The 13,287-nt window shown below is 39.4% G+C and overlaps 1 protein-coding gene and 1 pseudogene across 1 annotated transcript in view; one reads left to right on the forward strand and one right to left on the reverse strand.

The window, feature by feature from the left end:
- The window catches only part of LOC124796233 (molybdenum cofactor biosynthesis protein 1-like), a 55,903-nt gene extending 55,685 nt beyond the window's left edge, over window positions 1–218 (reverse strand). The window contains exon 1 of the mRNA XM_047260323.1: window positions 201–218. Within this exon, the coding sequence (XP_047116279.1) occupies window positions 201–218 (18 nt within the window). The remainder of the gene's footprint in view (window positions 1–200) is intronic.
- Window positions 219–315: 97 nt separating this feature from the next.
- The window catches only part of LOC124796234, a 48,839-nt pseudogene continuing 35,867 nt past the window's right edge, over window positions 316–13,287 (forward strand).

Here is a 13,287-nt window from a genome sequence, read left to right on the forward strand (position 1 = left end):
ACTGTTTTTACAAATGGCAAGAGAACTTTTCCTCTAGTTGCTTGTTTTTCAGTGAAAGATGCAAATATTTTAGAATGTAGTGCATTATGTATATCTGTTAGAATAGCCACAAGGTCTGAAAGTTATTTTCAAATGATTGAGCTCTTCTACAGAGTATTGAAATTCACAGATTCTTCCAACCTGGTCCACCAATGTCTTACATACTCCTCTTCCTCCATGGATTGTTTCCAGCATTTGGAGATGAAACATTAGGCAGCAAAACGTGCCTTATAACCAAAATCTAATGAGCATATAATTAAATTAACCAAAGATGTAATGTTGCACTCTCAGGTAAGACTGATCTTGAATGCAAAGCCAAAGTGGAAATTAAATGTACGCTGCAACATTCATCTCACTTTTTGTTATTGAAATTATTCACAGTACCATAGGGAGAACTGAGTTTATGTGTTTTATAGAGTCAGATACACGCTGTGGCACAGGGTGCTGTCCATTATTCTCCTGACTATGATGTCCAGGAATGGTAGTCTTCCTTCTTCTTTGGTCTCCATAGTGAATTTGATTTTGTGGCGTGTGGAGTTCAGATGTACAAAGAAGTCAAGAAGTTTGTCCCTTCCATGAGGCCAGATGACAAGTGTGTTATCCACATAACAGAAGAAGAAGAAGAAGAAGAAGAAGAAGAAGAAGAAGATGGATTTCCATTTGGATGACATCATGGCCTCTTCCTCGAAGTGCACCGTAAACATATTCACAATCTCTGGTCAGAGTTGGCTGCCTATTGTGACTCCATCTGTTTGCGGGAGGGGGATGTGCCACGAGTCAGTGAAGTGGGAAAGTTGACCAAGTAATATGCGTGACGTGTCATACCTCGACCGATATTGAGAACAGACTAAAAATTCAGAGGCATTACTTTTCAGCACTCCCATGCATATTCTGTATGCAAGAAAAGCTTATGGAGCAGGTTTCTCATTCAGAAATTCTATTTCAGTGTTGGTTGTTTACACGAAGACCGTGTTAAGCATAATGGAAGAAGGAGAAATGTTTATAAGCATTCCAGATTTGGCAGTGACAGGCTCATGGTCTGCTGAGACTTTGGTTTATTGTTTCACTATATTGCTGCTTGCATTGCTCAGAATCTCATTTTGTGCGAACATAAAATTGGTAGGTTCAGGAGGGCCATGCTAAATGCCTTGCAGGGCCTCAGTAGTGCCACCCAACTAGCACCTGAGAGGGCAGACAAGTGTTCGCTCATGCATACGTGATCCTGCAGTGAAGTTGTGTACATTTAGTCAGGAAGTGGGCTTGTATACAGTGAGACAAGTATCCACACAGACAATGTGATGGCATCTGGAGCAGCACAGACTGTCAAGCCCTTAATGCAGCTCTAGAGAGAGGTGAACTGACAGCGGTGCAACTGACAACAATGCCAGACACAGGAATGGCACTGTGTCATCGTATCAGATGAGTTTGGTTCTGCAACATCGTCACAATTGATGTACTCGTGTGTGGAGGCTCTGATGCCAACAGACCTGGCCAGATTGTACCTGTCATTCTCATGCGGGTCCAGCATGTGATGTGATGGTATGGGGTGCAACTGTATACATGTAACAACCTCTGGTTCACATAGCCAGTTATTTGGACAGCAGCCATTGCATTTGTGTTTTGTTAAGGCCTATCGCTGTGCCCTATTCTGAAGGGCTCCGTGATGTTATCTTTTAACAAGATAATGCAAGACTACACATCACCTGAGCTGTACTGAGCTACCTCGATACAGAGAGTGTTCCACTGTTGCCGTATCCAGCATTTTCTTCAAATCTGTCACCTGTGTAGAATGTCAGTTCACTGGATGCCAAGAGATGGCTATGCCACCAGTCGCCAGCCACCAGTCGCCAGCCACTACAGTTGATGAACTCTGACATATGACATACAGTTGAGTAGCATGAAATGATGTACCCATGGCTGTAATCCAACCTCGATTTGATATCCAGTGTGATGAGAGCTGTTCTGCTGTTCCAGTTTAATACTGAAATTCATATATTATTTTTATGCTATCCTAACCAGATTGGACTGTGGTGTCATACAGCATAAAATATCTTAGAACATGTTGAATCAGTGATGAGAAGTGTAGAACAGCCAGCAGGGGAAAGATGTTGGCAATGAGACAGCTTTTATGTAGAACAGCAGTACAGTGTTTCACAGTGCATAATGCTTCCGCAGATTGAGAACAAAATGTGTGGTTTGCTTTCATCCATTTTCACAAACATAGCCTTGAAAAATAATGTTGACATTACTGTGCATTTCACTCTGAGGCATATTGCACTCTGAGAATGTTCATCGAATTCAGTTACTTTGTACTATATTTCAGTAACAGTGACATAATAGCAAATTGGACTGTATGAGTTTTTATGGATTTTTTTTTCCAGAGACACCCTACCATTTCTTCAGATTTATTTAATTTGGGTATAAATCCTTTCCAGCATATATGCTGTACACAAAATGTTGAACATAAAATGTAGCTATCTGCTGATTTAACATCTTGCTGAGTATACCAGTACAATGTTTTGTTGTAACAAATAGTTCAATGTATTTTACACACTTATAAACTTATTTATACAGTTATAGTAATTTATACCATTACATTAATGTTGTACCTTAATGTTCTGGAAGACGATATTATAAGGAGCCTCATACTTTTCCTGGATGATAGAGTTGTCTATAATGAATTATTGCCTGAAAAAAATCTGCACAAATTTGAGTCAGATCATAACATTTCAAATTTGTCCAAAGATAGGCAACTGAGTTTAAGTTTTCAGAAATGTAAATTGGAGCACATCACAAAACAAATAAAAGACAGTATTGTATGACTACATTATCAAATAATCACAGTTTTAATTGGTCAACTCATACAAATATCTGGATGAAATGAAATGGTGACATAGACTCACTTGTAGGCAAAGCAGAATGCAGACTTCAATTCATTGGTAAGATACTGGAAAATGTAATCAGTCTATAGAGGACATTGCTTACAAAATACTTGTGTGGCCCATTCTAGAATATTGCTTAAGTATGACCCATAACAAATAAGGCTAATGGCAGACATTGAATGTATACAAAATAGTGTAGCATGATTGATCATAGATTTATTTGATGCATGGGAGAGCATCAAGAAGCTACTAAAAATTGGAAATGCCAGACAAGTGAAGATAGACGCCAAATATATGACAAAACCCAACTTATGAAATTTCAGGAACCTGTATTAAGTGAGGTATTTAGGGATTATACAATAACCGCATATGTATCACTCCTATAGGGACCATGAAGGCAAGATTAATTACAGCATGCACAGAACCATTTAAAGAATCATTCTTCCCACACTCCACATGAGCATTGAATGGGGAAAAACCGTAATGTGTGGTACAACAATGTACTTTGTCGTACAACCCACAGTGGTTTATATAGTGTGCATGGAGATATGGAATCAGTTGACAGTAGCTGGGTAATGGTTCATATTGATTCCCATTTCCCTGTTGCAGTAGGTGATCTCATGCCTCTAATTATTTTTTCATTGCTATCTTAACTTGCATTCTTCAATTCAGTTTATTAACCCTTCTTATCTCTTTGTATTAGGGCAAATGTACAGTTAACTTTTAAGGAATTTGTATTTTCAATTTATCAACTGGAGGTTTGTTTCATATGCAGCAGCAATGTTACAAATTATTTGTTTCAGTTTCTTTAGAATAATTTGCTGTTTCACAGGTGCCTTGAAGAAAATAAAGGATCTCGAAAGTGTCTTAATGACAACCGATGGCCTCATGTTGACAAGACAGCTGGTTGCCTTGCAGAGGGCAGGGCTTGACGGTCTGAACATCAGCTTAGACACCCTGCAGTCCCAACGCTACAACCAGATCACGAGGAGGAAAGGCTGGGAGCGTGTCATGGCTGGCATAGATCTAGCCTTGCAACTTGAATACGACCCTGTGAAGGTATTACTAGTGCAGCTGTCATCGCATGCAGACTTTCATAAGCAAAAGATATAAATCTGTTGTTAAGAATATCAATACAAGAATCACCATTTTAAAGCAGTACGCCCTCACCCTCGCCCCCATCCCCACTCCCACCCTCACCCCTGTCTCCACACTGCAGCTGTAAGTGAAGGAAGGTATATTAAGACAGAAGAAGTAAATTTTAGCTGACGATGCTAACAGTTTCATAGTTTATACAACATAAAAAAGTATGCCTTGCAAGTTTACCAATTAAATATCTTATATTTTCCTCCCAAGAGAGTCTTATGAGACTCAAGATCTTTACAGTTCCTCTTTTTTTCTTTTGTGTCTTTAGTTTAAAATAAGTTTCCTCTATTGTGGTGTTGTTTTGAAAAAATACTCGATTGTTTGGAAAAATTATTCTTAATTCTGTAGTCACACTTTTGTTGTGTCTAAGTACTACTGGTTTCAGTAGCAAGTACCAGCATCAGTTCATCTTATTATCAAAAATTTCTTTGCAAAATAAAAGCTGACCACTGTGGCCAAGCGGTTCTAGGTACTTCAGTCCGGAACCGTGCTGCTGCTACGGTCGCGGGTTCGAATCCTGCCTTAGGCAGGGATGTCCTTAGGTTAGTTAGGTTTAAGTAGTTCTAAGTCTGTGGGACTGATAACCTCAGACGTTAAGTCCCATACTGCTTAGAGCCATTTGAACCATTTTGCAAAATAAAAAGCTTCTGTACAACTGCAAACTAGACATACCATTTTCAGGGTGCAGTTCACATCTATTGAAAGCACAACAGTGACCTTTACTTTTAGTAGATAAGACACCTACTGGGGTAAGTGACTTGATGACTGCACACAAGAAGTTGTCATTTATTCCATATGTAGCTCCCATGCAGACTCATATTTTGTATTAGTTTGTCCTTACTCTTCCAAAAGGTTAAACCTTGTCTCTGCAGCCACAGCTTCCTCTCTTCAGCAGTTGTCTTCATCTCCATGTGTGAAGAAAATCCCATTCATTGATCATATTGTTTAAGTAGGATGTTCTCAGTCATCCCCTTGTTTTCTTACCTACGATCTTGCCTTCAGAAATGTGTTTTAAAAGATTATCGTCTCCAGTTAAGTGTCCAGTGTATTTTGCTTTGCCCTGGCCTATAACTTTCAGTTGTTCTTTCTTCTCTTCTATTTCCTTTAATTTTTCTGTCAATGCAGCTAGTTCTTGTACTTCTCCTCCAGAACCACATTTCAGCAGGTTTGAGGTGAGCTTCCTTTGGCTTTTCTAATGTACAGATTTTGCATCTGTGTGTCAGAACACTCCACACAAAGGTCTTTACAAATATTTTCTTAATGTGGAAGCTGATATGTTTATTCAGTTGCAGCTTCTTCTTATTTTGGAAGGAACTCTTCACCTGTGCTTTCCTTTTCTTGAATGCCTTGAAATATTGATTGTTTTCTTGCAAAATGCTACTGAGATAGTGAATTTCAGTTCCTTTCTTGAGTTGCTCATTGCCTGTTCTTGTGTCAGTCCTACCTCCACCTCCTTTCTTGTCTGTAGCCATAACTTTTGTCTTCTTTGTATTCATTTTTAGCTTTAGTTTTACCACTTCTTGATTTAAGGCCTGAAACATTTTATTTAGTTCCTACTCTGATTTACTATTGCGATGTCGTCAATCTGCAGTGTATATGCATGCAATTAAGTTTCCATATCGACATCACGCTCCAAAAACCACTTAACTGTGTGTGGCAGGGGGTACGTCTCATGCCACCAACTGATCCCCTCTGCCTTGTTCCACTTGTGAACAGTGCTTGGGAAGAGTGACTGTCAGTACGCTTCTGTATTATCTCTAACTTCTCAAATTTTCTTCTCGTGATCATTTCGTGAATTGTATATGAGAGAAACTATTATGTTGTCAGACTCTTCTCGGAAACTACTCTCTCGAAATTTGGGTAGTAAATCTTTCCGTGATGCACAACTGCTCTCTTATGGCATCTACCACTGGAGTTGCTGAGCATATCTGTAATGATGTCACAGCGATTAAATGATCCTGTGACAAAACACTCCGCACTTCATTGGATCTTCTTTCTCTCTTCTGTCAGTCCTACTGGGTAAGGACACAGAGGTAATTTACATTCACTTAAGATTCTTCCTGTGAATCTTAGTCTGGCATCTGCTTTTCTATTGCTGTTTTATGTGGTCGTTCCACTTTAAGGTTGCTCTGGATAGTTACTTCTAGATATTTTATGGTAGATTCTGTTTCCAGCAATTTGTCATTAATAGTGTAGTTGTACAGTATTGGCAGTATTGGATTTCTTTCCCTGTGTGTGTGTGTGTGTGTGTGTGTGATTTGTTACATTTATTTATGTGCAGGGTCAACTGCCAGAGCCTGCATCATTCACCAATCCTCTGCAGGTCATTGTGCAAATTGATACTGTCTTCTGTTGTTGCTACTTTCTGATGGACAATTGTAGTACCTGTGAACAATATTAAGGAGCCTCTGACACTTTCTACTGGATCATTTATATACATTGTAAATGTAATGGTCCTATCGCATTTCCTTGGAGTGTTCCAGAAATTACCTTTTGATTCATGTCATCTTTTCTTTGTTGTTGTTATTACTTCCTTGATGAACATATTAAGGAAGTAAGGTGATAGAAGGCACTCGTCTCTCACTGCCCTTCTGGTTTTCCTTCTTTCATATCCGGTTCAGTACTCTGACTTTTGTATATACTCAAAATTAATCATCTGTCCTTCCACTTTGGACATTACTTTAAGGAATGATGATATAATGGTAATCTGTTTATTAAACAATATTTTAAAGATACACTATGCTTTCTGATCGTATAGTGGCTTGATGATCTAATTTGATACTGAAATTAGTAATCATTAGACAAAATAAAAGTGAAGCTATAATAAAAGAAAGTAATATTTTGGATCATGTCAGTTGTTGTTCCAAACAACAGCACGTCAGGAATAGGTTCAAATGGCTCTGAGCACTATGCGACTTAACTTCTGAGGTCATCAGTCGCCTAGAACTTAGAACTAATTAAACCTAACTAACCTAAGGACATCACACACATCCATGCCCGAGGCAGGATTCGAACCTGCGAACGTAGCGGTCATTCGGTTCCAGACTGTAGCGCCTAGAACCGCACGGCCACTCCAGCTGTCCAGGAATAGGTACTAAATTATTTGTCCACTGATGACCTCACAGCTTAGAACACTAAAACACAAATGTTAATTGTTTGTTATGTGCCCTGGTAGAGTTTACAACTGTTTACAGTTCACGATTGGCTGTTGGAGATTCGGCGTTAATCACATAGTGTATTTAGTGCACAGTGCAGAAAAAGGCAGAGTCCAGAAAAGTAAACAAGTGTAAAGGCAAAAGTTTCATGACAGGATGTTGTGTCACCATACTTGGAAGACAATTATAGCCAAAGACAGAAATTTAAAAGAAACTGGCTCATTTGAGCTGCGGAGACCTAGTCGAGGATTCTCAGTAGATAATTGTTAGCACAGTAGAATTTACAAAGAGACAATGTCAGTTCGTGTGAGGGAAGGTTGATTGGTAAGTACCTATCAGCTTTCTCATAAAACTCACAATTTGAAGAATACACATCAAGGAAAAGGTAGAAGTCCAACAGTGTCAAATATAGACAATAATATCGATCATCCAACAGTTTTGCAAAATCCCCAGTTGTACTTACTTTACTTACTTACTTACTTACTTACTTACTTACTAACTTACTCAGATTTGCTGTGTACCATACAAGGAACTGGTTTCCACTAGTTCACTCGATCAGCTGCCACGTTCTCACCTTCCTCCAAGTTTGTGTCCATGCATTGAAGATTCATTGCAAAAGTTCCAAGTGTTAAAAGGTCTTCCTGTACATCTGTATCTGTACATTGATTTCCACAACAGTGTTGATTTTGGGATTCTTCCACCTTACATGCGTAGAACATAACCTGCAATCTTCAGTCTTCTTTCAACAATAATTTTGTGCAGGCTGTCTAGACGTCGTATTCTCAGCACTTCATCGTTTGTAACTTGGTTGGGTTAACATCTTCAGAATTCATCTCTAGCATTGTTGGTGAAAAATATGGAGACTGTGTGCTGATTTTACTGACATTTTCCTACTCTCACACATATAAACGATAAAGGAGTACAGTCAAAGCTTTGTTGACATATTACAGACCTAATTGCCATATGGACTGATTTTCCAGTTCTGCTGGTGATTTCTGCATCTGTGACCTCATTATTACATATAAAGCTACCGAGATATGGAAATCTGTCAACATCTTGTAGTATCTTCTATTGCACTGTAATCGGGGAAGAGACGAGTAATTTCCACTTACTTCGCACATTCTGTTTGCCTTATCTCTATTAATTTTCAGCCCTACACAATAGGGCATTTAATGAGAAAGCAGATAAAAATTAACTCGATGCCTTCCAAGGAGACGGTCTCTACTAAGTCTCTACTCCTTCAAGTCTGACTATGTAAGTGTAGACCAGACATGGTTTAAATTCAGAGAAATAGTATCGACATCAATTAAGATATATATACCAAATAAATTGAAAGGATACCAAATAAATTAAAAGGGTGGTGCACAAAATATGTCAAAACTCAGCTGCAGAAGCAATGAAAAAAAGCATGTCAAAATTTAAAAGAATGCAAAATCTCCAAGATAGCGATGTTTTACTGAAGCTCGAAACTTAGGGTGGGTTTCAGTGCAAGATGTGTTTAATAGTTCCCATAGTGAAACTTCGTTTTGAAATCTGGAAGAAAATCCAAAGAGGTTCTGGTTGCATGTGTAGTACACCAATGGCAAGACACAACCAATACCTTCACTGCGCAATAGCTGTGGTAATGTTACTGATGACAGTGCTACTAAAGCAGGGTTACTAAACACGGATTTCTGAAATTTCTTCACCAAAGACAACAAAGTAAATATTGCAGTATTCAAATCAAGAACAACTGCAACTGTGAGTAACTTAGTAGTAGCTCTCCTCAGTGTAATAAAGCAGTTATGTTTCTTTCAGAGAATGCTGATACAATAGCTCCATTAGAAATCGTATATAGCCGCTCATTTGATAAAGATCCATACCTAGAGACTGAAAAGTTGCTCAGGTCACACCAATGCTCAAGAAAGAAAAGAGGAATAACCTACTAAATAACAGACTCATATCACTAATGTTGATTTGCATTAGGATTTTGGAACATATATTGTGTTTGAATATTATGAATTATCTCAAAGATAATGATTCATTGATAAATAGCCAAGATAGATCAGAAATAACCACCTTTTAAAACACAGCTAGCTCTTTAGTCACACAAAGTAATAAGTGCTGTCGACTGGGGATCTCAAATTGATTCCATATTTGTAGATTTCCAGATGACTTTTTGAAACAGTTCCTCACAAGCATTTTCTAATCATATGGTGTATTGTCTCAGTTGTGCAACTGGATGTGTGGTTTCCTGTCAGAAAGGTCACAGTTCATAGTAATTGATGGAAAATCGTCAAGTAAAACAGAAGTGATATCTGACATTCCTCAAGGAAGTGTTATAGACCACCTGCTGTTGCCGATCTACATTAAGAATTTAAGAGAGAATCGGAGCAGTCCTCTTAGATGGTGCTATCATTTACAGTCTTGCAAATCATTTACTGTCTTGTAAAGTGATCAGATGATCAAAATGAACTGGAAAATGATTTAGGCTACCTATCCATATGATGCAAAAAGTGGTAACTGACCTTAAATAATAAAAATTGTTATGTCATCCGCATGAGTGGTAAAAGGCATCTACTAAATTTTGGTTACATGATAATTCACGCAGATCTAAAGGCTGTGAAGTCTACTGAATACTTAGGAATTACATTTACAAATAAGTTAAATTGGAATGCTCACATAGATAATACGGTGGGAAAGCAAACAAAAGACTGTGATTTAATAGTAAAACATTTAGAAGATTAGGATTACTAAAGAGACTATCTACAACTATACTTGTCTGTCCTCTTTTGGAGTATTCTGCATGGTGTGGGACCCTTACCAGGTAGGACTGACAGAGGACATCATTTAAAACTTCAAAGAAGGGCAGCTCATTTTGTATTATTGGGAAACAGGAAAGTGCATGCCACAGATATCGCATGTGAACTGGGGTGGCAGTCATTAAAGCAAAAGCATTATGCTGGAGCAGGTTCTTAAAATTTCAATCATTAACATTCTCCTCCGAATGTGAAAATATTTTGTTAGAGCCCTCTTACATAGGGAGAAATGATCATTGTAATAAAATAAGAGAAATCAGAGCTTGTACAGAAATATTGAAGTGTTTGTTTTTCCTCAAATGCTGTAGGGGAGTGTAATGGTAGATAAATAGGTTGAGGGTGGTTCTCTGAACCCTCTGCCAGCATTTAATTGTGAATTACAGACTAGTCATGCAGATATAGATAATGTAGATAGGCTTTCAATATTATGCACTGATTCTCTAATTTTATACATTGCTCAAATACTTTCGTGGCGCTTTAAAATAACACTTTACCAGTCTTCTTAATATGTATTTAGATAACCAGGTTGATAAGATGTTACAACAATACTCTCTTATTACTCCCCAGTTTTGGTTTTTATTAATGAACAAAATCACCGCAGTGTTCCATAACAATTATGGGCTGAAGTTTCCTGCTGATGGAACCAATATGATTTTCTGTGTTTCTGAGCATACAGGTTGTGTACGCTGTTTGGAGTCTGGTGTATGCTGAATCAAATGTTTTTATTGTTGTGATCTTCCATCTGAAGATTGGTTTCATGGAGTTTCCCATGCTAGCCTATCCTGTGTGACCCTCTTCACCTCTGCATAACTACTGCAGCGTACAATAACTTGAACTTGCCTACTGCAGTCAGTTTTTGGTCTCCTACAGTTGTTACCCCATTATATTCACAGATGACCACATATTGTGGAAATTGCATATTGTAATGTAGGATGCAATAATAACGTACGGAAAGTTTCTGTTGAAAATTACGAATTATTTAGGAATAAAGGAGATGGCTCACCAAAAGGCAGAAGCACTGTCTCATCGATAGGCACACGAACAAAAGGTATGTAGAATGAGATTTTCACCGTGCAGTGGAGTGTGCACTGATATGAAACTTCGTGGCAGATTAAAACTGTGTGCCGGACCAAGAGTCAAACTTGGGACCTTTGCCTTTCGTGGGCAAGTGCTCTCTACCATCTGAGCTATCCATGCATGACTCACGACCCTTCCTCACAGCTTTACTTCCACCAGTACCTCATCTTCTACCTTCCTAACTAAAAGGTACGTTGCTTGGCGAGCTTCCAGAATGCACTTTCTTTTTATAGCTGTAGGGAAAACATGTGCGCACACACACACACACACACACACACACACACACACACACTCACTCACATGCGCATGTCTCCTTATGTTGTGGCCGCTCAACTGCCAGCTCTTTACTGGCCCACGGTGAGTGTTCTGGAGCGAGGTGGGGCTTTAGAGTGGGGTAGGATGGGGTGGGTTGAGGCAATGTGAGGGATGGAGAGAGATGGGAGGGGTTTGGAGGGAAGCATTTAGTGGCTCGTGGGAGAGTGGGGAGCCATCTGTGGGCTAGCTAGGGGTGCAGGTAGAGGGGTCAGGCGACAGACAGCTGGGCACTCATAGACTAGGGTGTGACGTGAGATAACAGCACACAACTAGCTGATTCGGAGGGGGGGGAGAGGGGTTGAGGGGCGTGTGTGTGTGGGGAGGGGGGGGGAGGGGGGCTGGGAGTTAACTTGGATTTAGGCCAGGAAGCAAAGGATGTGCTGTAAGTATGGCTACGAAAGTTGAGTATTCTTAAATAAGATCAGCTGGTGCCAATGTATTGGAAAGTAACTGGCACACAAAGTGCAATTGTGGCTTCTTTTTCTTTATGAATTTTGAATAGTCTGCAGAGCAAATTGAATTAGGAGGATCAGGCATTTGTGTGGGTCTAGGAAAGTAAATTGTAGAGCCAGATAAAAGGCGCGCAAGACAGGAGGGGTACTACTACTCATCACTGCTGTATCGTGCTACTAGTACGTGTCTGTGTGAGTGCACCGAGAGTTGTGTTGCCGTACATGCGTCTTTAAATTGGTCACCGACTGATCATTGCAGGCTGGCTGCTGGATTCCGTCTCTGGGAGCCAAGCGTGCAGTGCGGTCCCTGCCGTGCCATCTGCTGGCGACTCGCACATATATAAGTATGGAACAGTGCTGACTGACTCTCTGTGCGATTCTAGTTTGTAATGTGCACATCAGTGTTCTGTGTCTTGTTGAGTCCTTAGAGGCATATTGTTCGGAGGTTATTATTAAAGCCATATTTGTGTGACTTGGATCACACTTCACTATTACTTGGTTAGTACATCACCATAAACATATGGACCGGGAATGAACATGCTTTGACAGTTTGCTACGTCTCTCTCTTCTAGGACTGACATGGTAGCTGCCTTGCATTTCTTAATGACTCTGACCTTGTCAACCACAAACCGAATCTTAGTACAGTCATGATTTCCCTGAAGAGATTACATGACAGCAGAGACTTGTAAAATTGTGTTACCCATTTCTCTAGCCAGTGAAGATTCATTCTATACCTTCAGATACAGTGTCATGTAGGAGTAGAACAGCAAGAAATACGTAGCTCCTCTAACAGTAATGACAGTTTATCACCTCCCAACACTACATGTGCCAATGTTTCAGTGCATTTTTGAATATGTTTGTTAACAGATTCATCAACACAACAAAAATTTACGATCTCAGTAGCATCTTATTTCTTAACTCATACTTTACTATTCATCAGAATCTTCATCGCTGCTCTTTGATTCGTCAGAGCTCCCTGCTGTACTTTGTTTTATTTCATAGTTAGAATTAGTTGAAATACCACCTACCGTATTTACTCAAATCTAAGCCGCACTCAAACCTGAAAAATGAGACTCGAAATAAAGGAAGGAAAAAAAAAAAATTCCTGAATCTAAGCTGCACCTGAAATTTGAGACTCGAAGTTCAAGGGGAGAGAAAAGTTGTAGGCCGCACCTCCAAATCGAAACAAAGTCGGTCCATTGTAATATGAGACACAACTTAGGTCGAATGATTGACGATACAGCTACAGTAGTTTGGTTCAAGTCGCAAGCTTAGCAGTTAAGCTTTACCAGGTAGCCTTTGCTATGCGTCAGGCGCTCCTCCGTATTTATACTGGTAGCCTTCCTTTTTCACGTGCTTCGTCTGGTTTGAATCGATTGCTTATTTTGCTTTGATCTGATAAGTGCCGTTTTCCTTGTTATAG

Source organism: Schistocerca piceifrons, chromosome 4 (genome assembly GCF_021461385.2).
Source record: "Schistocerca piceifrons isolate TAMUIC-IGC-003096 chromosome 4, iqSchPice1.1, whole genome shotgun sequence".
NCBI classification, from domain to species: Eukaryota; Metazoa; Arthropoda; class Insecta; order Orthoptera; family Acrididae; genus Schistocerca; species Schistocerca piceifrons.